The 26315-nt window shown below is 38.1% G+C and overlaps 1 protein-coding gene across 1 annotated transcript; it reads right to left on the reverse strand.

Moving 5' to 3' along the window:
- On the reverse strand, positions 1-26264 carry RAB9A (RAB9A, member RAS oncogene family). Its single transcript, XM_043995867.1, has 3 exons — positions 26091-26264; positions 12002-12048; positions 1-1112 (listed from the first exon to the last, which is right to left on the reverse strand). The coding sequence occupies exon 3, from the start codon at positions 1076-1078 to the stop codon at positions 473-475; it is 606 nt and encodes a 201-aa protein (XP_043851802.1). The 5' UTR covers positions 1079-1112; positions 12002-12048; positions 26091-26264; the 3' UTR covers positions 1-472.
- Between the last annotated feature and the right edge of the window lie 51 nt (positions 26265-26315).

Below are 26315 nucleotides of genomic sequence, written 5' to 3' on the forward strand. Positions count from 1 at the left end.
TAATTTTGTGACTTAAATCTTTAATATTGAGCATTTTTTAAATGTGCTTTCAATGAACCAAGAATGAAATGCTAATTTTGTAAAAATATATACATACAAAAATGTGTTCCTCATTTGAATTCTAGGGGAGTAACCCACGTAGTGCTTCTAGAAATTCAAGTTTTAATTTTAATTATAATTAAAGTATTCATTTGATTTATTATTAGCTCTGTAAGTTACACATTAAAATTTAAGTAACCAATTGTTATTAGACACCTTTATTTATAAATGTTATGTGCCTTCAGTAAATAGGTTACTCAATGAATGGATATTTCCCTTCCACCTTCTAATGAAGCAGCAGTATAGATTAGTTTAAATTTTATTATTAGAACTGGACTTGCTGGATCTTTATCTTATGATCTTTTTCCTCCCATTTCCCGACTCATTTTGTAAATGACTTGGTTAGAGCTGTACTGGCAAAGCTTTTTAACAGTCAACAACAAGATGAACTGGGTTTAGGCTTTCGGTGAAGATTGACTGTATCTGTCTGAATAAAGTGATCTGACCTATCCTCAGTAGCAAGAATTCTTCTAACAGCTTCCTCAAAAGCTGCTGCAACATTTATGGAATCTTTTGCACTTGTTTCAAAGTAAGGATAGTTGCCGTTGTCCCTGCACCAGGCCTGGGCTTCTTCTGTAGAAACTTGTCTCTCACTTATGTCAATCTTGTTACCCAAAATCACAAAAGGAAAGCTTTCAGGATCTTTGACATCTGCATAGTAAATGAATTCTTTCTTCCAGTTGCCCAAGTTCTGGAAACTCTGAGAGTCATCTACACTGAAAGTAAGAAGGCAACAGTCAGAACCTCTGTAAAATGGTGTTCGCAGGCTTCTAAAGCGTTCTTGACCTGCTGTGTCCCAAATCTGCATGGTTACAAAATGTCCATCCACTTCCAAGTCTTTATTTAAAAATTCCACACCTATTGTGTGGAATAACTGGCTCTCAAATTTGTTAGTGACATATCGATTCATAAGTGAGCTTTTCCCAACGCCACCATCTCCAAGGAGAATTACTTTAAAAAGTGATGATTTTCCTGCCATTGTTGAATGAAAAGATCTTTTTTGCTCCAAAATCCTATAAAATAGAAAGAAAACAATCATAACTAATTTTTTAGTTCCTTTTCAGACAAATTTTAGATTGTCTTGACACAAATATCAAGATATATATAGAATATAAAGAAAACAGAACAACATTCACATAATTCAAGCTTTTTGCATTGTCAGCCATGAAATGGGCTGCCTAAGAAGTGAGCTCTGCTTTCTCCATCCTTAGAGCTCTTTAAGCACTTCTATTTGTGTTATAAAAGGGATTTCTTCTGAGTATGGATTAGGCTAGGTAGTCATTAAGGTCCCACTTCCAACTCTCAAATTCTGTGACTTTTTAAATATACTGTACAAAGGGAAGATTACAAACTACCAAGTTAAACTACCTCCTAGGATCCTATTAAGAATTCACTTGTGTGCAGCACTTTTTTCATATTGTCCTGGTAGTATAAGGCCTATCATACCAACTTTACAGATGAAACTGATAGAAAGGTGAACTGACTTGCCCATAGTCACAAAGGTAGCATCTGGTATGCTTTACTTTTTCCAACATACTCTTTTGAGCTAATTAAAATTACTTTAGGGGCAGCTAGGTGGCACAGTGGATAAAGCACCGGCCCTAGATTCAGGAGTATGTGAGTTCAAATCCGGCCTCAGACACTTAACACTTACTAGCTGTGTGACCCTGGGCAAGTCACTTAACCCCAATTGCCTCACCAAAAAAAAAATTACTTGAAGTAGCATTCTACTAAAGAGGATTCACTTGTAAATCACAGGAACAGGAACTTTAAGCCAGGACTTCTGATTCCCAAGTTCAGTGCTCCTTCCACTTTAACACACTATAATGCCTGCCTCTCCATTCAAAGTCCATATAAGTAAACCTTTATTACAAAATTAACAAAATCAATATATAATTATATTCAATAGAGTCTTTTTTGCACTTCTGAATGTTATTACTTTATAAAAATAAGATTAGTTACACTGAGTTAAAATGTGAATCTTCAAACAGATTTAAAAGATATATCTGGTCAATACACAAAAGACTGACAATGTGACAAACTCCTCTCTAAAAGAAAAGTGAAATATTCCCACTTTCTGAAATTTTAGAACCTCATCAAAAAAGCAGCAGGATATAGTTTTTGAAAAAGAAGCAAAGATGATTTAGCTAATTTCACCTTATATCAAAGACAAGAAAAAGTTAGCCACTATGGAAATTAATTTGACTTTATCCAAAGTCTTCATTTAAAGTTACTTTGGACAGCAGTCTTAACTCCCACTATATAGGACTCATCAGAAGTTATACCATCCATTTTATACAATCCATTTGCTAAGAACTGACCTATCCACTGTCTGTAATGAACCAAAATAGTTTAAAAGGGGTAAAGTAAATGGAGGCAGCCAAGTGGCACAGTGAATAGAGTACTAAACTTGGAGTCAGAAAGACCTGATTTCAAATCTGGCCTTGGACACTTAACCCTATTAGCCTCAATTTCCTCATCTGTAAAAGGAGCTAGAGAAGAAAAAGGTGAACCACTGCATTATATTTACCAAGAAAACCCCCAAAACGGATCAGAAAGAATTGGACACAACTAAAAATTACTGAACAGTAAATGAAAATAAAAATTTGTTAGCTAATGGTCTGTTAATTTACTGGGAAGACTGTAGGCATGACAGGGATGTGTACTTTTGTGAACTGTTCTCCAAAGTTAATGAGACAACTGAAATGGTATAATCTGCATTTGAAAAAGGTCTCTTCTCTTTATATGCAGAGAGATCTGCTTACTTGATATTTGAATACTTAACAGATCAGTAATTTTGTTAGAATGGGTAATCTCTTCTTTCGATGCAGATCACAATTATATAACTTAGCAGCTTGTCCTCCAGTGTTGCTTTGGCAGAAAAATTCATCCCCTGGGCCAATCTTATGACAACTCTCTGTTTCTAAATGTGGGCAATTCAACATAATTCCTACACTTCTTATATCTTTTAATTGTTTTCCCTGAGTAAGCTACCCACAATTCAACTACTGTGTTCTTTAGAGAGATGGAACAAATATTTACCTGGATAAGAAAATTTCTGTTCCCCTAGATCCCTTCTAGTACAACTGGGGGGGGTGCGCAGGAGGGCAATGACTTGCCATGGGTCACACAGCTAGTAAGTGTCAAGTGTCTGAGGTCGGATTTGAACTCAGGTCTTCCTGAATCAAGGGCCAGTACTTTATCCACTGTACCACCTAGCTGCCCCACAATGGTCATTTTCTAAGCAAAGGAGCCCCATGACCTCCTTCAGTGTGATCAGCAAGATTCTGCCATGAGAAAGACTAAAGGCTCTGAATTCAGAAGTATGTATCCACACATTTAAATGGAAGTACATTAATTCACAATTGTGTAACACTTAAGATTCATAACACCCCTTTCTCACAAAAACCATGTATATTATATCCAACTTGACAGATAAGAAAACTGGCTCAGAGAGACAAATTAGTTGTCCATGATCACAAAGCTATTAAATATCAAGGATCAGGATTCAAAGCCACTTTTCCTAACTCAAACCCTACATTCTTGCCATTATGCCAAAGCTGGGATAGAACTTTTCATGGAAAATCCTCAACTGCCAATCACAGGTATGTCCCCATTTTCCAAAATCAGAGGACTTAAGTGGTTGATACTGGGAAAGTAACTTTAGGAACCTGTTTCCTTACCTACAAGATGAGGAGTTTCAACTAAATATTGCCTAAGGTCCCTTCCACTTCTCAATCTATGATGTTTTGAACTGAGAGAGCAGAATCCTAGGCTACTGCAAATTAATATGGAGGAAATAAAACATCAAGAGTTAAATAACCCCAAGAAAATAGATGAAAGGGAATCCACCAATCATCCAAAAGTCCTTGCTCTTGGGTACACCCTTCTGAATATAGGTATGCTTCACATACCAAAACAAGGCACATATAAAAATATCCTGAGAGGGCATACAGCTATAGAAACTACCACAACAGAAAAAATCCTCTCCCAATGCCCAGCCTATTGGGTAATGGGCTGGGTAATGGGCAGAATTTTCTACAGTTAGTTAGCCAGGATGGTCCTAGTCAGAAAGTCTGTTGTTGGGAATTAGTCAAAACACATTTACTGAATTTTAACAATAACCTATAGAAGCATTTTTCCCACTTTATTTTTTTTGGCAACATGGTTAATGTGTGAAAATAATTTTTGCAATGACTTCATATATATAAGGAGACAGGGAGACCATTCAGAAGCTCTGAACTATAACTGTGGATATATGAGTGGTGAGAAGGGGGCATACAGATGTCAAGATAGTGGAAGTAAGATTTGATAACAAATTGGAGATGAGAAGTGACTGTGAAGTCAAGGATGATTTTGAGCCACCATAACTGGAAGAACAGTGGTACCTTCAAAAAAAGAGGAAAGATTTGAGGGAAAGATAACGACTCCTGTTTTGGATATGCTGCGTTTCAGATACACATGGGACATCCAGTTTGACATGTCCAAGAGGCAACTGGAAATGTCTGACTCAGCAGTGACTAAAGCTTGATATAGAGATCTGGAAATCTTCAGCACAGAAATGGTAATCGAACTCATGGAAGCCAATGAGATCACCTTGTAAGATAGCAAGAATTCTCCACCCAGGAGGGCTTTCCACACTGTTGTGGAAACACTAAGCACAATCTGGTCAAATGGTTAACTGAAAAATAGACTAGACTGTAAGCTATACCAGCTGAAGCACAAAGGACTGAGAGTTAGGAAGCTTCTTGGGTTATTAAGTTCCAGTTCTACCACTCCGCTACCGATTATATGACCTCAAGTAAATTACTTCCTTAAACTCCTGGCTCCTAATCTGTAAAATGGAAGGATTGGCGATTCTCCTCAAAAGTATCCTCTACTTCTTTCCTCTTCATCCCCCTCACAGCCAAGTACCGAGTCTTGTCCATTCTACATATGAAACTTGTCTTACAACTATTGTTTCCTTCCAGTACTTAACAATGCCACCACTCTACTTCGATTCCTTATTATCTTTTGTCACTTAACAGCCTCCTACTTGATCTCCCTACCACCAGTGTCTTCTCCTCTCTAAGCTATCCTTCATAAGACTTCAAAAACAATTTTCCTAAAGTACAGTTCTGACCATGTCTTTCCCTGCTCAAAAACCTTCCATGGTTCCCTTTGACTCTAGGATAAAATACAAACTCCTCACCCTAATATTTAAGGCCTTCCACAATTTGGTTCCATTCTATCATTACAGCCTTATTATATATGGTACTTTCTAGCTCTTAATCTAATTCTACAAGTCAGTAGTTTCTTCCTATTTTCTTTTTCTGAAACCAATTTTCTTAAAAAGTCATAAGATCGGGGCAGCTAGGTGGCGCACTGGATAGAGCACCGGCCCTGGAGTCAGGAGAAGCTGAGTTCAAATCCAGCCTCAGACACTTAACACTTACTAGCTGTGTGACCCTGGGCAAGTCAATTAACCCTCGTTGCCCTGCCAAAAAAAAAAAAAAAAGTCATAAGATCTCCTCACTCCAACACTACTGTGTCATCAGCCCATCTAATTTCCATGCTCTCCAGCCCACAAGTGTTGCAGGGATTCATGCCCCTATTGGAGATTCACTACATATATCTACATGTTAAAGACAAACACCAACTTTTCCTAGACAATTCCTACCATCTTTCACTAAATATTTTATAATAATAATTAAAACCTCATATTTACATTTATAGACTCTTTTAAAAATATCACTATTCAAGGGGGATATTTTTCCACACAAGCATTTTTTAGTACAATGGAACTCACATGTGATGTAACTGTCAATGGGTCAAGGGTATCACCAGAATGTTTTATCAAACTTTTACTGTATGGAACCTAGGTGTACAATTTGACATGTGCAATATCCAGGTCCATGTAATGAGTTCAAATGTAGATTCCTTACCTATTAGAAAAACTGCTAATTCATACAACTGCAAATCATTAACCCTCTCACAAGTATGTGTAATTTATACATATTAAAAAAAAAGTTGTTGCCTAATGACTAAAAAGAAACTAACACAACCAAAGGTACTTTATCATAACACGAACAAAGAATCCTTAATTAATACTTTTACACAGAATCAGTAAATTCGAAAACAATTTATGAAACTCACATTTATACAGCATATACAGCTTGTCAACCCACCTCTTCTTGCTAAGTAGGAAATTTTGTAGCAATATGAGACCGTAACACATTAATTGGGCAAGAAGGTACAGTCTAAAACCTACAGAGATAAGTAACCAGGACAGGACTCCCAGACCAAAGGGGAACCAGCTGTTCTAATACTCTAAACTTGCAGAGCTTTCTAGCTGGCTGACAGTGCATGAATGCAGCAGCAGCCTACTGGAAGGAACTTAAACCAAGGCAAGCCAAGAGGTATGCTGCTCAGACCCAAACCCAGGTCAACAGCTTGCAAAGGCCAAACCAAGAGGGCAATAATCAGTCTTTTGATCTACAGCAGACCACTATGGGAACAGAAAAAGCTTTCAGGTTCTCAGCCTGAGCTGTCCCCAAGATGCTGGAACACAATACTTAAAACCCCAAGAAAAAAAAAAAACACAGGACCAACCCAGACATTCCATCCAAAAAGTGTATAACATCAAATCCTAGTCAGTAAATAGGATGGAAGAATGAATGAACAGAAAAAGAATCCCAGGGGCAGCTAAATGTTACAGTGGATGAAGCACCGGCCCTGGATTCAGGAGGACCTGAGTTCAAATCTGGTCTCAGACACTTGACACTTACTAGCTGTGTGACCCTGGGCAAGTCACTTAACCCCAATTGCCTCGCGCCCCGCCCCCCCCCCCCAAAAAGAATCCTACCATAAAAGCTATGGTGACAGGGACACTTGAGACACAAATGCAGAGGGGAAAAGAACTGCAACACCAATAAGCAAAGCCTCCTAGTAATACACAGCTTGGGCAAAAGTTCAACTAGAATTCCTAGAGGAGAGAAAGCAAGTTTTTCTTAATGAGCTATAAAATGATTTTTTTTAATCAAATTGTCGACAGTAGTAGAAGAAAAATGGGAAATGAAAACTATATAATGAGGGAGAATTAACAGCTTAGAACAAGAAGTACAAAAACTTACCTGAACAACAAACTTCCTGAAAACTAGAATTTACCAAATGGAAAACAATGACTTCTTGGGACAATAAGAAATATTAAAATAAAATCGAAAGACTTGAAAAACTAGAAAATAGAAGAAAATGTAAGGTATCACATATCTGAAACAACTGACCTTGAAAATAGTTCAAGGAGAAAAAAAATTGAGAATCAGACTACCTGAAAGCCATGACCCAAAAAAGAGCCTAGACATCATGTTTCAGTAACTCTTTTTTTGCAGGGCAATGAGGATTAAGTGACTTGACCAGGGTCACACAGCTAATAAGTGTCAAATGTCTGAGGCTGGCTTTGAACTCAGGTCCTCCTGAATCCAGGGCCAGTGCTTTATCCACTGTGCCACCTAGCTGCCCCCTCAGTAACTCTTAAAAGAAAATTTCCAGATTCTTAGAATTACATGGCAAAGTAGAAACAGAAAGAATCCACTGTTCACCTAAAAGAAATCTCAAAATGAAAGTTCTCAGGAACATTATAACAAAAATCCAGAGCTCCAAGATAAAGGAAAAAAACATACTGTAAAGAAAAAAATATACTGAAAGATGCCAGAAAGAAAGAATTCAAATACCAAGGAGCTATACCCAGAATTACATAATGCTTGGAATACAATATTCCCAAAGGCTTACAACCCAGAATTACCCAGCAAAACTAAGTATAATTGGGGGGGGGGGGGGGTACCATTAATGAAATAGAAAATTCCAATCATTCCCGAAGAAAAGACTAGAGCTGCATAGAAACTCTGTAACACAAATGCAGAAAAAATACAGATAAGCATGAATTAGCAATAAGAGACTAAACAAGGATAAACTATTTACATTTGTATATGAGGAAATATATCCTGATGTTCTCAAAACCCTATTATCCTGAGAGGTCATAAAGTCTAATTAGACAAAAAGCTTGGAAATGGTTCCTGTTATGTTCTAATGATCACAAAAGAATGGAAAGGGAAGGGAAGAGGAAAGGGGGGAAGAAGAATGTGAAGAGGAAAGATGGGAAAATTATCTCACATAATTATAGCATACAAGTACAAGTCTATACAAACACGAAAGAAAGGGAGAGCAGGCAAATCTTGAACCCCACTGTCATCTAAACTGGTCAGGTATTTCACTTAAGGAAACAAGAAGGAAGAGGGAGAAGGGAAAGGGAAGAACAAAGGGGGTATGGACTTAGGGAGGGATTAGTCCTATGCAAAACAAACTCTTTAAGGAGGGTAAATTTCAAGAAGAGGTGTTATGGGGAAAAAAAAAAACATAAGAAAAAAGAAAGGATAAGATTCTGTTATTGGGCTCTGGGAGAGGAAAACAGAAGGGGCAGGGAAGCAGAAGCAGATTACACTAAACCCAGGACCCTGGTGCTAAACTCACTCCTCTCTCACCACTCTCTTTGTAAAGAAAGGGAAAAAAAGTACAATGAGAATAGGACAGAGGGAAATTCACAATTAACATGTAACGATTGGAATGACGCTACCTGCTAGAGACTTAGTGTAGAAAAGCTCTGCCATGAGGTGAAGGTCTCTGAGGGCAAGACCATGCATCTTTTCTTTGGCGTCAGGAAATGACATTTGCTTATGGGAGGAAGAATGGGGAGCCTGGCGCTCTCACTCTCTTTCCTGAGGACTCCGGTGGAGAAGGGAGCTAGAAATGCGATCTCCCTTTAATAGATAGATGAATGTAGGCCTTTCTCTCTTTACCAAATTCTTATTCTTCTTAATAAATGCTTAAAAGTGTAACTCCTGGCTAAAGCTTATCATTTATTGGCGACCACTCATTAGATACTTTAGACAGTATAGCTAGAATTTTAGCCGTTACAAACAATTATAACTGTGAATGGGAATACTCATCAAATAAGAGATTAGAAAGCAGAATCCAACAATATGTTTACAAGAAACACACCTGAACCAGAAAGATGCACAAAAAACTTAAAATAAGAGGCTGGTGCACACTCTTTTATACTTCAGCTGAAGTAAAAAGGGCAAAGGTAACAACCATGATATCAAACAAAAAGCAACAGCAAAAAATAGACAAAAGAGATAGAGAAACTACACTGAGCTGAAAGGTATCAGAGATAATGAATTAATATCAATATTAAACATATACATATATAGGAAATGACATAGCATCTAAATATTTAAAGGAAATGTTAAATGATTTATAGTGAAATTATAATAGTGGGGGACTTCAATCAACCTTTCTCAGGCCGAAATAAACCAAAGTAACGGCCCTGAATAGAATTTTAGAAATGTTAAGATATGACAGACCTCTCAAAATTATTGAACATGAGTAGAAAGGAATATATATATTTCTAAGCTGTACATGGCAATTTATAAAAATCAACCATGCTAAGTTATTTGGACATAAAAACCTCACAAATTCAGAAAAATTAAACACTAGATGTGGTTTTTTACAGACCACAATGCAATGAAGTTATATCCAATAAAAGGCCACTGAAGAAACTATTAAAATTAGAGTTATTAGTTTAGTAGTTTCTTCAGTGCCCCTTTATTAGTATTCTTATTAATATTATTAATTTAATGTTAAACCTAAAAAACAGGTGAGCCAAAGAACATATCAAGAGAAACAATAACTTTATTAAAGATAATGACAGCAATAAGTCAACATACCAAAATTTTTGGATCAATTTGTAGCCTTAAAGCACAATGTAGATATAGAGAATAAAACAAAATGTAAAATAGATCATTTTGATTATATAAAATTAAAGTTTTTGCACAAACAAAACTAACGTAACAACCAAGATTACAGAGGAAGCAGAAACTGGGAAAGAATTTCTGAAACAAATCTCTCTGATAAAGGACTCATTTCTCAAATTATATAGAGAAATGAGTCAAATTTATAAAAATACAAGTCATTCCCCAATTGACAAATGGTCAAAGGATATGAATAGGCAGTTTTCAGACAAAAAAATCAAAGCTATCTATAATCATATGAAAAAATGCTCTAAATCACTACTGATCAGAGAAATGCAAATTAAAACTCTGAGGTACCACTTCACAACGATCAGAGTGGCTAATATGACAGAAAAGGAAAATGATAAATGTTGGAGAAGATGTGGGAAAAGTGGGACACTAATGCACTCTTGGTGAAGTTGTGAACTGCACCAACCATTCTGGAGAACAATTTGGAACTTCCCAAAGAGCTATAGAACTGTATGTACCCTTTGATCCAGCAACTAGGTTTATATCCCGAAGACATCTAAAAAAGGAGGAAAGGATCTATTTGTACAAAAATATTTATAGCAGCTCTCTTTGTGGTATGCCAATAAGAACTGGAAATCAAAGAGATGCCTATCAGGGAATGGCTGAACAAGCTGTGGTATATGATGGTGATGGAATATTATTGTGTTGTAAGAAATGACAAGCTAGATGACTTCAGAAAGGCCTGAAAAGACTTGTATGAACTGATGTACAGTGAAGTGAGCAGAACCAAGAGAACATTGTGCACAGAGTCAGCAATATTGTCTGATGAAGAACTGTTAATGACTTAATTATTCTCAACAATGCAATGATCCAAGACAATACCAAAGGACTACTGATGAAACATACTATCCACCTCCAAAGAAAAAACTGATATTGATAGAACACAGACAGAAGCATCTTTCATTTTTTTTCTTTTATTCAAGTTTTCTTGTACAAAATGACTAATATGGTAATGTTTTACATAATCATACATGTAGAACCCATATCTGATTGCTTACTGCCTCAGGGAGAAGGAAAGGAAGAGAGGGATCAAAATTGGAACTCAAAACTATAAATAAATAAAAATGTTTATTACTTTTTTTAAAAAGGCAGTATGTAAATTGTTACTATTTAACTGCCTTTATCTAAAAAGAATGGAGCTAAGTATCTTTTGAGGCTATATTCTTAAGTTACAATAGAAAAAAGCATTTGAGAAATTGAATTATAACGTACTTTCAAGTCTTTTAAAAGAAAACAGACTTTTTATAATTTAATAAGTTAAGGGGGCAGCTAGGATTAAGCACTGGCCCTGGATTCAGGAGGACCTGAGTTGAAATCCAGCCTCAGACACTTAACACTTACTGGCTTTGTGACCCTGGGCAAGTCACTTAACCCCAATTGCCTCACCAAAAACAAACAAACAAACAAACATATATGTTCTTGGGGCAGCTAGGTGGCACAGTGGATAGAGTATTGGCCCTGGAGTCAGGAGTAAGTTCAAATCTGGCCTCAGACACTTAATACTTACTAGCTGTGTGACCTGGGCAAGTCACTTAACCCCAATTGCCTCACACTTTCACACACACACACACAAAAGGAAAGAAAAGAAAAAGATAATTTAATAAGTTAACTTTACAAAGTCATATGTCAACATCTATAGCTAAAAGGGTTCAAAATATAAAACGGCATACAAGCTGAGATTTTTCTAAAGAATTTCCAACTCATGTTAATCCCCTCAAGTTTTATAAAAAGCTTTGTTAAATTTTTAGAAATACATTTTTTTTTCCTTTTAGAAATACAAGTTTTACCTTTTAGAGGGCAGCTAGGTGGTGTAGTGGATAAAGAACCTGCCCTGGATTCAGGAGGACCTGAGTTCAAATCCAGTCTCAGACACTTGACACTTACTAGCTGTGTGACCCTGGGCAAGTCATTTAACCCTTACTGCCTCGCTCGCCGCCCCCCCCCCCCCCGTTTTACCTTTTAGTAATTTTTACTTTTGCAACTGAGGTAGGTTCTAAAAATAAGCAAGCAAACTTTAAGTAAGAAAAATATGAGGCTGTAAATTTTACCTTAAAATGTTCAGTTTAAGTGCTTCATCTGCATTACCAGCATGGTTCTGCAAAGAAAAAAGAAAGCCTTAGTAATATATGTTCATTGCACTTTCAGAATATGGGTAGAATAACCTTTTTTTTTAATTTTCTAAGAACATATTGGCTTATAACTTGCTAGATTCTCTAGTAATATGGAAAAGAAAATCTGTGTGTAAAAGCTTTTTTATCAGAGTATCATAAATTTAAACTGAAGGGGGCTTTAAGAGGTTCCCTAATCATAATAATTCTATCACAGAATTACAGGTTCTCTTCAGAAAGGCAAATAAGGAAAAGTGGCTTGATCTCGAACTTTAAAACAATGATAAGCATTAGAGATACTATGATCTTGATCTGATTATATTCAGTGTGAACACAGAAAAAAAACACTAAGAAAAAGTCACAGCCCATATGCCAACATCTGTTGCAAAGGAAGGAAACGTAGGGAAATTTTGTGAATAACCTGATTTATTAAGTTAGCATATACTTTGAACTTGATACCTGCAATGCAGGCAAAGATGGCAAAATTATGTTGGATAATATAGATCAAGAACAAGAAATGAAAAAGGACAGATATATGGAGACTATACAGAAGCTTCATGCCTACTAACATCACGAATACTTTTTTCAACATCAGAATTGAAGGGCAAAATATAGCAAGTACTGTGTCACAAAAAGTAAACTTTGACTATTGCTTGACATATAATGACTGGTTACTAATGTACAGGTCAACTAAGAATCAGATATCTCTATGTAGACAAAAGGTTAAAGCAAAGGTCAAAATCAATACCAAGCTAGAAAGGAAAACAATTTGAAGATGGCATACAAATTATAAGAGTGCTGATCCTACCTATTTAAATAAGCTAATGACCCCAAAAAGTGGGAAATAGAAAAACTCATGACACTATTACCTGTCATTTTTTTCAAGGCTTTAAATTTTTAAAATTATTTTTAACATTCTTTTTTAAAATGTGAATTCCAAATTCTCTCCCTCCTCTCCCCTCCCCCAACCACTGAGAAAACAAGTAATATACCAATTGAACTTCCTTAAGAAATGGTGTTAGTCATGTACATCAGGCCTGACAAGGAGGCCAAATGAACCCATAACCATCTCAGTCAGCACACACTTGTGCTTGTCAAGTAGAGGGACAGGGTAGCCATGGAGAATGGTTTATAATATATGGTGATTTACAAAATAATAAGAAGGGGCTATGGTACCACAGCAGTATCAATTCACAAAACTTCAAAAAGCAGAGGAGATGAAAATGAACTTTTAAAGATCTTAGTATAAGTCCAAACTAAACCAAATCTTGCCAATGAAATCTGGAGATGAAATCCAAAGAACAAAAAAATTGAGGTTAAATGAAACTGTTTCTATAGTGAATTATTCTTACTAGTAAAAATAATGGATAGAATTACAATGAATCTGATTAGGTGAGAAAGTAGAAACAGAATTTAATAAAATAAAGTCAGGGAAAAGCAAGCAGAACTGAACAGAAGAAAGCTGTGTAAGAGAAGATCAAATTTTATTTTAATTATTTTTTTCAATTAAGTATTCATTTTATTTTCTTATTCCCCCCCCAAAAAAAACTACAGGAAAAAAAGTTTAAACCACCCTTATACCAAACATATTGTTCAATCAAAACAAATTCTCAAATTGGCCATTCCCTAAAATGTGTGTCATTCTGCAGATTTAGTCCATCACCTCTGTCAAGAGGTCGGCAGCATTTATCATTAGTTCTCTAGCATCACGGCCAATTCCAATTCTTAAAATTTTTCAAAATTGCTTGTTTTCTCCTTTTAAAAAAAATTGTTCGTTTTTATAAATCTGTAAATTGTTTTCCTAGTTCTGCTTCCTTCATCTCTGCACCAGGTGAAGTGAGAAAAGAAAACAGGTGAGGTTCCAGGCCAGAACATTGTATTATCTTCTATTTATATTTTCCTCACTTGTAGTTCTTTATTCAGACCTGTAGAATATTAAAGTTAAAGCTACCTTGGTGATCATCTAGTTCAGACTCCTAATTTTACAGAAGAAACAAACTCTAGAGAAGTTACAAAACACCACACATGAGAAGATGCAAACCTAGGTTTCCTGATTCCAAAAGTAATGTTTATTCCACCCTAACATAATATCCCCCCCCCCTTCAAAGGTTCATTTAAATACACACACACAAAAGGACTTTGAAGTTATTGCCTTAGAAAATATGCATACCCGAAATGATAACGAAACAAATGCACTGTAACCTGGTAATGGTGTAGTGAAAGAAGATGAGAATTTGGTTATTCAATCCTATTCATACTCTCTTCATTTCTTTACCCTGGCTTATCCATTTAGATATTTCTTTCTATACATTTCTTCAAAGGCAAAATGATTTGTACATCCAAGGTCTGATGAAAAACTCATTTTACAAATAAGCATTACTAATTACAAAGGGCAATTAAGAAGAAACAATTAACCTATCACCAAGGTGGGTGGAATTACAGCATTATCTTCCATTGTCATAGTCATCTAAAAAGCAACCAAACTGAAAGTGCAGTTGTGTTTACAAATCCCCTCTCTAAATGGTTCGAAAATTAAGCAGCCTTCCACCACAATGTTTTCACTACTTCACTTCCAAAAGCTTAAATCGAAAGTAACACCTCCAATTTAAATTCAGCAATAGATAAAAGTAACATTCTTTAGAGTTACACTTTGTACAAAGATACGGATAATCCTCAACACGGAGGGAAATATTTCTTGTTATCCTATAATCCTTTTATGGTTTGAAACTCATGAAACACAGATTTTAATTAGTCATCTTTTATCATCTAATACCCATCTCAGTGGGAAGAGGAAAATAACCCAAACACAGGGTGTATTGCAATTTTTAGTTATTAAAGCTATATTGTTTATATTTAGATTTGGGCATATTTTAAAATTTCTTTTTGGATGGAGGTCTGCTTAATTAGCTTGCCACATAGTAGAAGCTTAAGAAATGTTCTATCAGATATATTTGAAATTTATTTGAGAAATGAAGCCAGCAGCTAAAGACCCGGGAGAGCACAGTATCTCATAAAGCTATCCTATTTTCCTATCTTGTCCCCTGTCAAATCTTTCCCTATAATACATTTCATGTGAAGATGGTACAGTTCAGACTGATAGAAAAAGCTCAAATATTAATAAATAAGTAAAACAGGTACTATGCCAAACTTTTCTTTATCAGAGAAGTTATAATTAACGTGCCCAAAGAATTGAACGTAAATTAGTTTAAATGCATCTGGAAAACTGCTATGTTAGCTATGTTATATTATAAATAATCTTTTTGTCATGGTAAGGGTCCTTCAAAACCAAAATTTTAAACCAGCTTATTTAACTGTTTTGTAAATAGCAAGATAAAGAAAATATTGAATTTGGCACACTGAACTTGGCTCTAAGTCACGGAATCTGAATTTGGATACCTATCTCATACTTTCTCTGACCTTGTATGAACCACCTGACCTAAGGGGCCTGCCATTTCTTCATCTATAAAATAAGGGGCAAGGGGTAAACCAAACACCCTTTATGATCTCTTCCAGCTATAGATAAAAGTTGCTGTGGTCCTATAGATTTTCCTGTTATCAGGTATACATAAAGAAGGTGCACAAGTGGTTGCCAAATTGAAGCCTGGAACAAATTAAATAAATAAAAATATTAAATCTTAAAATGACCAATGGATGTTCATGTGTTACTGGTATAACCCTAACAGCAAAGGCTCCTCCCACAAGGGTAGCCAACTGCTGTCCTTATGGCATTTCAACCTCATAAAGCTAAAAACAAGTCATATTTACACATTAAAAGATGGACAAAAGACTTCCAAGTCTACAAAACCAAGACCTCTATACCGTAGTTTCTCCTGGGGGCAGGCACTGAGGGATGCAGAGGTTCACTCATCCATATCCTCAATTCCAAGGCCTTCCTGTGTGTACCACATTGTGCTCTTGCTGGTAGCTCTTCTTTGGCTTACTGCTCTATTGCATTCCTCCACTCCTATCAGGTTTCTGTGTTCTCTTGTTGGGCCCTCTTACCACTAATGTGCTTTGTTACTTACTCCCCCCCAAAGATCCATTAAAACAATGCTATAATTTTTTCTGCCTTTACTGGCTAGGATCTTTCCAAACTTTTCAAAAAAATGCAAGCCCTCTCTCTACAACAAAGGTCTCTCTAAGTGCCTACATGGCCACTTCCTTTTAAGTCCCATCTTCATTCTTCTAGCACCTTGGAAATGTGTGCCCCTGACTGTTTAAGGGGGACAGTCTCTCTCTATTTGTTTTCCCATCTTCCTCCAGGGAAGCTCAAGTAGAGTCCTGGAAAGGGGGAAAGTTCAAATTCTAGCAAATAGCAGATGCATCTTACATGTTGTTACATATAAAGCTTTATCTGAACCCAGCAATACCACTATTAGGTTTTTTTTTTCCCAAAGAGATCATAAAAAAGGGAAAAGGACCCACATGTACAAAAATATTTATAGCTGCTCTTTTTGTGGTGGCAAGGAATTGGAAATTGAGGGGCTGCCCATCAACTGGGGAATGGCTGAACAAGTTGTGGTATATGAATGTAATGGAATACTATTGTGCTGTAAGAAAGGATGAGCAGGCAGATTTCAGAGAAACCTGGAAGGACTTGCATGAACTGATGATGAGTGAGATGAGCAGAACCAGGAGAACAGTGTACACTTATGGGAAACAGTGGATGAGGATGGGGGGGGGTGGCAATTTTATTTGATTATTATTCAAACTTGAAAATAATTCAATTGTTTCACTTGAGTGCCTCAATTCAATAGTGGTTCTTTTAGATTATTATTGTATTCATTATCAGGAAACATAAAACCCTATCTCCACATTTTACACATAGTGAGCACTCTGGTGCAAGGTAATGGCTGTATAGATGTTAAGCTGTTATGATTACTTCTCACTAGACCACAACAGAAACAAAAGAGTCACAAATCTGGGTAGCTAGGTAGCCAAGTGGATACCTGCAGTGAGAAGACTTGAGTTCAAATCTGGCCTCAGACACTTACTAGCTGTGTGACCCTGAGCAAGTCACTTAACCCTCAGTCTCTTCATCTGTAAAAGGAGCTGGAAAAGGAAAAAGAAATGGCAAACCACTCCAATATCTCTGCCAAGAAAGTCCTGAAAAGGGTCCCAAAGAGTTGGACATGACAAACAACTAAACAAACAAAAAAAAAAAACCAGAGCAGTAAACAAAAAAGCCACAAGTCTTATTTACATTGGGTTTTTTGGGGGTTTTTTTGGCAGAGCCATGAGGGTTAAGTGACTTGCCCAGGGTCACACAGCTAGTGTCAAGTGTCTGAGGCTGGATTTGAACTCAGGTCCTCCTGAATCCAGGGCTGGTGCTTTACACAAAAGTCACAAGTCTTAACAGAGCAACTTGAGCAGAATGTGAGCAAGGATTTTTTGTGGAAGCAAAAAGGAAACAACACTTTAAAATCAAAGCAACTCTTGCATTTCCTGTCCTGTTTCCACCTCACATTTTACCTGTTTACTTAAACAGGTGATTAAAATGTAACTCAGTGCCACCAGTCCCACAGCCCCAACAATAATTAATCATCTGGGAGGGAAAGCATGAGCCAGAAGTCAGAACCTCAGGCAGCCACAAGCCAGGAGTCACGCCCCATGGATGTGAACCTCTCATGTGGACTAGTGTTCTATCATTACCAGACTCCAATGTTTGCTGTCAAAATACTTAAATAAACAAAAAACCAAGCAGTATTTTCTCTTAGAATGTTACTAATTTTGGCCTTTTTCACTCTCACACCCATAAAAAGGAGACAAAGTACAATTTCAAAAAATATTTGCCAACTCTTAAAGCAGAAAATCGGCAATCCAAGAAAAACTGCTTAATACACCATTGCCTTTAAATTTTGCATACAAAAGCAAACTTAATAAGATAATGAGAAAAGGTGTGGGGGGGAAGGAGTTTCCCCCTAAAGACCCATATGATTTTTTTTTCCCTTTTGGGGCAATGAGGGTTAAGTGACTTGCCCAGGGTCACACAGCTAGTGTCAAGTGTCTGAGGCTGAATTTGAACTCAGGTCCTCCTGAATCCAGGGCCCGTGTTTTATCCACTGCACCACCTAGCTGCCCCTAGACCCCTATGATTTTCACCTTAATGGCATGCCATAAGAGCACATTCTTATTCTCACATACACGTATTACATTTTTTTCCCCAAAACTTCAACATAAAGGTGTTTCTTTATAATTCACATTTATCTTTTGGAATCTTTTTTGAGTCACCATTAATTAAAATTTGTCTTTGTAAAATGTTTAAAAGGCTGCTTCAAAAGATCATGAGGGGGCAGTTTAGTGGTGCAGTGGATAGAGCACGGACCCTGGATTCAGGAGGACCTGAGTTCAAATCCAGCCTCAGACACTTGACACTAGCTGTGTGACCCTGGGGAAGTCACTTAACCCCAACTGCCTCACTTCAAAAAAAAAAAAAAGAGCATGAAACTCTCAGGGTCTTCCCCTCCTAGAATGTTTCATTTATTAAAGCAAACTAGTCCATCTTTTGCCTCAATTCTTACCTTGCCTTTAATTACTGAATGGGCAGTACCTGAGACCTGGGAAAGACCTTAGCTTAAAAAGGCCGAGATATCTCACTGCATCTGGGGCCATTGCCAGTCGGGTTGACCTATGTCTTGCCACTGGACTCTAATGATTCTGGATGAGAAAGTGAGACTTATGACTTAAATCCAATTCACTTGCAAGTCAAGAAATCACCCTTGTTGATGTCATTGGTCCTTTGAGAACAAAGGACCACCACCAACAACAAAAGATCATAGAGTCCTTTTTTAAAAATTCAAGTTTGCCTGAGGTACCACCTCACACCTATCAAAGTGGCAAATATAACAAAAACGGAAAACATTGGATGTTGGAGTGGATGCTAATCCATTATTGGTGGAGTAATGAAAAGATCCAACCATTCTGGGGAGCAATTTGGAAATATGCCCTAAGGGCTATAGAACTGTACTTTGATCCAGCAATACCACTGCTGGGTTTATATCCCAAAGAGAGAAAAAGACCTATTTGTACAAAAATATTTATAGTAGCTCTTTTTGTGGTGGCTAAGAATTGGAAATCAAAGGGATACCTATGCACTAAGCAAGCTGTGGTATATGAACGTGATGGAATATTATTGTGCTATAAGAAATGACAAGCAGGATGACTTCAGAAAGGCCTGGAAAGACTTGTATGAACTGATGTACAGTGAAGTGTGCAGAAACAAGAGACCATTGTGCACAGAGACAGCATTACTGTTTGATAATGAACTGTGAATGACTTAACTATTCTCAGCAATACAAGGATCCAAGACAATACCAAAGAACTATTGATGAAACATACTATCCACCTCCAAAGAAAAAACTGATAATGATGGAACACAGACTGAAGCATGCTATTCTTTCACTTTTTTAGTCAAGTTTTCTTATACAAAATGACTAATAAGGTGATGTTTTACATAATTGCACATGTATAACCCATATCTGATTGCTTAGTGCCTCAGAGAGGGGGAAGGGGATGAAGGGAAGGAGAAATAATAATTGGAACTCAAAAACTCTAAATAAAAATGTTTATTATTTTTTTAAAATCCAAGTTGACTCATCATTTGTTAAACACTTATTATTTCACAAGTATGTGCTAGGTTCCAAAGATGCAAAGGTGGAAAATTACAAGTCCCTGACCCACAGTGAGTTTAATAGGTAAAATGTGATAAAGAAGTATCTAAGTGCTATAGGAAAATTTAAAGAAAGTATTCAAATGACTTTTAGAATTGGAAGTGATTTTATAAAGACCTTCTAGTCCCATTCCTTCCTTCTACAGATGAGAAAACAGAAATTAAGGGAACTGTCCAAGTTCCCAAGATTATTTTGAGTAGGGTGATGTCAGAGCAGGTTTTAGGAAAAGAGGTGGCAATGGGTCTGGCCTTAAAAAAAGCTATTTCCACAGGTAGAACTGAACTGACTGTCCTCAAGGGATTGGGGTAAGGTGGGTGTGTTTAAGACAAGAGTAGTCAAACATTGAGGTTAAAAATTCAATGATGGTGTTATACCTGTACAAGTCTTCCTAACGAATGAACCCTGCCAAAATGTGCAACGGTAATGGAAAAGAATGGTGCTTTGGTATGACTTCACCAGAACAAAAGCTTATTCCTCCTTTCTCATTTAATAATAAAAGACTGCCCAGATGATTACCAAATGATTTATCTATCCTTAATTGCCCCAAATTTTCCCAGGAATCCTATTCTACTGGTCATCATTTTGGTAAATACTTACAACATGAAGATCTTATTGTAAACACTTGCTAAAGAGTTTAGCAGAGATGTTTACACATTCACTCATTTCCCTAATTTGAAATATATTAGCATTATGATTTTGTGTTCCAAGATTACTGCTTTTTAAACAGAAAATTTATTACTAATATTTGATGACATTTTACAAAACACCTTACATCCATTATATCATTTTTTCTTTATATTTTATAAATGAGAAAAATGAGGCACAGAGAGGTCAAGCAATGTGTTCACTATAGTGCAGTATTCACTTCAATGTACATTCTACACTTACAATATGAAATCTAACTGAGATTAGATATGGAATATCAGATCACTGCTGTAACTGAAGTGAAACAGCAGAGGAAACATGTTTAAGGCAGATCAACAGTTTCACACTTTAGAAGAGGAGTCTCAACATCTTTGCAGTTGTAACAAAACGTTTTACCACCCTGATGCTCAGAGCACTTAAAATTAAAAGATAATTTGACAGTTTTTTAAGATACTGATGAAACTGGAGAAATAGGCCCTAAAATTCCTTGTCCATTAATATACAGGTAAAATGTGCCCTATCTTTATATCTATTCTTTATGAAACTGGTTCACAAGCCATTTATACTACTTAGCTCAAGAATTCTTAACCTAGTGTCTAGTTATTTTCATAACCAGATTTTGATAGAATTGGTTTTTTGTAATGCTCCATATTTTATTTTAAGCCTTTTAAGAAAATTTTCTGAGAAGATGGCCATAGGTTTCACTAGAATGCCAAAGGGCTTCATCATACACACTCTCTCACACACACATTCATTCTCATTCTTTCTCTCCCCCCCCCCAAGAACCTTGGGCTGATTTTTTCATACTTGAATAATAAAAATCACAGGTTGGGAGAATAAAGGTGAAGGCTGCCAAAACAAAGATGTTTCTGACTATCATAGCATGCTGGTCTTGGGAGTGAGGAAGACCTGAATTCACATTTGGCCTAACACTTGCAAGGATACACTACAGTTATGTCACTTGACCTCTTGGCTACCTGGCTTCAATTTCTTCAACCGTAAAATGGGGGTAGGTAGCTGTGAGATCAAATGGGATAATTATTTGTAAAAACACTTAGTACAGGGGGCAGCTAGGTGGTACATCAGATAAAGCACCAGTCCTGGATTTAGGAGGACCTGAGTTCAAATCCCACCTCAGACACTTGATTGACATTTAGTAGCCATGTGACCTTGGGCAAGTCAGTTAACCCTCATTACCCCGTGGGGGGGGGGGGGGAAGGGGGGGAGAGAAGAGCACTTAGCACAGTGATTGGCACATATTTTATTCCCTTCTTTCCAGCCCCCCACACGCAGACTTATTCTTATAAAGAATGTGTTGATATGTATCAAGGTATATCCATACATTCATTCTGTCATTTCAACCAACTACATGTATTTATAAAATGTAAAACATTTTAGGAATCAAAAGTGTAGTCTTCCTGTGGAGCAGAGATTATCAGTGATCTTATCAAGCACAGAAAAATCAAATTTTCTGCCCTTGGTTTAAAGTTCCAACTCCCTGTTTTCCAACCTTTTTTCCCATTCACAACTGTGAAACTCCAAACACACAATGAATGCCTCCCTGAATCTCCACTCCCATATTCAATCAGATGGTCTAGTTATCTGTTACCTATTTCAGAAGATTTCAGTATTAGTAAAGACCTCAAAGGCCACATAATCTAACCCATACCTAAATAAAAAGACCCTTTTGAACAACTCTAAATAGAGGTGATCAGATTTCAGAGCGATGAACTCCAAGAATGGAGGTCCCCAAGACGTCCTGAGGTAGCCCATTTGACCTTCTCAATCATTCTCCTGGACCTCTCTCCTTTTTGATTCTCTCTTTCTGGGGCACCTTTTTCTCTCACTGTTCTCCTCCTACCTATATCTGACTGATCCTTCTTTACTCATCTCCTTCACCAAATCATGCCTTCTAACCATAAGTGTCCCTCACAGTTCTGTCCTTAGCCTTCTTCCCCCCTATCCTACTTGGTGCCCTCATCAATTCCTATGGATTTAATTATCCTTATGCTGATGAATTCTCAAATCTACCTCTTCCGGCCCTAACCTATCTGCTGACTTCCAGTCTCAAATCTCCAACTACCTTTCAACTGGATGTCCACTAGACATCTTTTTTTTTTTTTTTTTTTTTTGCGGGGCAATGGGGGTTAAGTGACTTGCCCAGGGTCACACAGCTAGTAAGTGTCAAGTGTCTGAGGCCGGATTTGAACTCAGGTACTCCTGAATCCAGGGCCGGTGCTTTATCCACTGCGCCACCTAGCTGCCCCCTCCACTAGACATCTTAAACTCAACATGTCCAAAACTGAACTCATTCGCTTTCCCCCAAACCTCCACTTTCAATTTCCCTAACACTGTCGAGGACACCACCATCTTTCTAGTCCCCTAAATTCACAACCTCAATGTCATCCCTCACTCTTATCCCTTACATCCAAGTGTTGCCAAGGCCTGTCGATTCTACCTTTGCAACATATGTTGAATGTGCCCCCATCCTCTCCTCTGACCTGGCCTCTACCCAGGTACAGGTTCTCATCAGTTCACACACTCAGACTATTTTAATAGTCCCCTGGTAGCTCAGGCTGATTCAAGTCTTTCCTCATTCCAGTCTCATCATCCTCCACTCAACTGTCAAAGTTGTTTTCAGAAAGCCCCAGTCCAACCATGTCATCACCTCCATCCTTGGCAGCTAGGTGGCGCAGCGGAGAGTGCTGGGTCTTTATCCCCCATGATTAAACCTATGTCATCTGTACATCTGTATCACTGGCTCCTCCCCACAAAAAAATGAATAAATAAATAAATAAAAATTGACAAACAGATGAAAATATATCATTTATAAGTACACTGATCAAATATTCATGACACACCAAGAGTTACTGGGTGGAAAACAGTGCTCTTTCACAGGAGTTAGAGCCAGAAGGGACCTTGTAGGTCATTTTACAGATCAAGAAACTAAGGCCCATGGAGATTAAGAGGCTTACCTGTAATCAAACTGGTATTCAGTAGCAGAGTCAAGATTTGAAACCACTTTTGATGATACTATCCTCAATTTTGCTAGCTTCCTGATTTACTCAATACCTTGTATCTGCTGCCACCCCAACCAAAAACTGCAACTTCTTACATTCCCTCTGGATTAATCACCCAGACAAAAGTACTTTCTTCTTTGTCAACACCACAAACATTTGATTCTAAGATTAAATATGCATTAAAATATTTAGTAAACCTTAAGGTTCATATAAATATCAAATACTGTTAATATTTGTGTCACTATCTTTGGTACATTCTTTAACTCTCCACCTGGTTTACAGTTTTGAACTGCTATACAAAAACAAGCACAAATGCTTTAGATGACAATTACTTAAAAACAACTTAGTACTCAATTGCTGTACTCTAATAGAAATTTTATTTCATGATTGCAAATTAGGTATTTTCCCATTAAAATTGTACAAAATTAGCTTGTAAGAATCTTAGTCCAATTTAGTCCAACTTCCATGTTTTTGCAGATGAAGACCTAGAGGCCCAGAGTGGTGAAGTGACTTTTTTAATGTCACAAGGTAAGAGAAGCAAAGATTTGAATCCCTATCTTCTGACTCCAGCTCCACAAAAAACACTGCCCTACAATTCTGTTCTTCCATAACATCATATACATGAGTAGAAGCTGATCTCTAGTGCAACTCCACTTTTTAAAGATGAGAAATTTGAAGTCCAAAAAGTATATATTCAGCTTCTCCCAAAGAAGCTGCTAAGCTAATTACAAAGCCAGGACTTGAAGTAAAATCTCCTATACTCCCTTCAAAAACTAATAAATTATATGACTTCCTTTTTAGCATTTCTACCCATACACAAAGGTCTCAATAGGCTTTCAATTCACTGGTCTCCATATTAAAATCACTAATTCTATGTAAAATACCTTAATCAAATATTCACTTCTCAGTCACCTATTTCCAAAATACCTGAATTAGCTGACTTTTCCAAAGTCCCATTCTTGTCAAGGAGTGGACTACATGATCATTTAAGTTTCCTTCCAAGTCTAAGACTATATAAAATCAAGACAAGAGACTGATACTAGGAGACAGTTTCATCTCTTCCTGGTGACGTTTGATATATCCAAGAGCCAATAATTTATTGCCGAAACAGTGAACTCTTTATTTGGATGTGAATTTAAAGTCAAAGGACTGACTAGTATTTGTACAACAGGAGCATTCCAAATATCTGATATAGAGCTGGGAGGGAAAAGAATCGACAGGAAGAAGCCTTCTTTATAACAAAATAGGTCTTCACTATAGACCCGACCCCCCCCCCCAAGAAGCAGCGAGTGCCCAAGTTCGAAAAAAATTGCAAAAGGTGTATATTTTCTCCCAGCCTCAAAGTTCCCAAATAATCAAGTAAAAGAAACAGTAGGAATAAAAATAGCTAGTATTAATATATAGCACTTTAAGATTTGCAGTCAATAAATTTTAAGTGCCTACTATGTGTCAAGCTAAGCACTGGGAATACAAAAAAAAAAAGGTAAAAGACAGTTCCTACTCTCAAGGTGTTGTTTTGTCCTAACAAGACGCTACCAAATAATTTTATCATGTGTGCTGGGGGTGGGGGGTGGAGAGTCTTACAGTAAGTCTTACTATACAAAACGCCTATATAAATAAAAAATACACACTAACACAAGGTACCAGATTCCAGAGTTCTAGGCTATAAAGTTCAGAACTTTGCTTAAGAAAATAATCTGAAATAGATTTGCTTAAACTTAACTTCAAGCAAAAGAAACACAGTAGCACAGATTTAAGTCCCTGAATAAAGAGTTGCGTGTTTTCTTTTCTAGTTGAACCCTTTGAAGTTTGTTCCAAAGCTACCAGCTGAGAATGGAGACAACTAAAGTGTTGTGGGGTTTTTTTTTTCCTATTAATGAGAAAGCTACACGGGGGAGTGAGACTTGGGGGAGTCGGGGGAATGCTGGCGGATGGTGCTAAAACCAAAAAAAACTAAGTTCAAAGATTTTTATGCGAGCGACAAAATGCAACAAACGAGCCCGATCACGTGATGACGAAAGGAACTGGGCGGATAAAGTTATTCCTCCAAAGACCGAGAGTCATGAGACGGGGCGTTCTCCTCCCCCACCCCCAAACTTCCCGGGTGAGTGTTTAAAATTCTCGTCCCGTCTCAAGGAGCTGGAAGAGTACAAACCCCAAACACACGAGAAAACCCCGGCTTCCAGGGGCACTGGGGGATCGCGTTCGCGCCGGGTCCCGCTCCGCGAACGCCCCGGGAGCAGAACTGTTAGTGTCCAAAGCGCACCAGGGACTCCCGGCCCAGGCCGCCCGGGGAGGGAGGTGGGGAGCGAGGGGTGGTGGTTAGGGTACCTCGGATCTGCCCCTCGGGAAGCGGGGGAAATAGCCATGTCCTCCCCCTACCTCATCAGAGCCCAGGCAGCAGCTGGGAGCGTCGAGCCCCCCGGCCCAGCCCGGGGGGAAAGGGAGAGAGAAGGGAGAAGCGTCAGGCTAGCCGGGGTCAGAGGTGAAGAGGACCCCCTCGGGCGCACCCTCTGGGCACTAGTGCGGGACGCGCGCCCCGGCCCCGACCGGGATCTTGTGGGAGAAAAGCGAGCCAGGCAGGGCACCCGCTGTCCCCCAGGCCCCCGCCGGCTCCGGGGAGGCCCGGGGCTCGGCGCTCCCAGCGCGCGCAGCAGACCCCCGCCCTCCGGGGGCCCCCGTCGCCCCGCTCACCTGGTCATGGCCCGAGACAGCCAAGGGCCGGTCCGGGGACGAGCCGGCCCGCACGGGACGGGGGCGTGGGAAAGGAGAAGAGAAGGCGGAGGCGCAGCGGGTAGTGGCCGGCTCCGGCCCCTGCCGCTTCCATCTAGAACGGAGGGGACAACATGGCGGCGGGGCGGGGCCGAGGCCTCCCTGGGGGCGGGGACAGGAAAAGGGGCGGGGCGCGAGGACGACCAG

This window comes from Dromiciops gliroides, chromosome 3 (genome assembly GCF_019393635.1).
Source record: "Dromiciops gliroides isolate mDroGli1 chromosome 3, mDroGli1.pri, whole genome shotgun sequence".
Taxonomy (NCBI): Eukaryota; Metazoa; Chordata; class Mammalia; order Microbiotheria; family Microbiotheriidae; genus Dromiciops; species Dromiciops gliroides.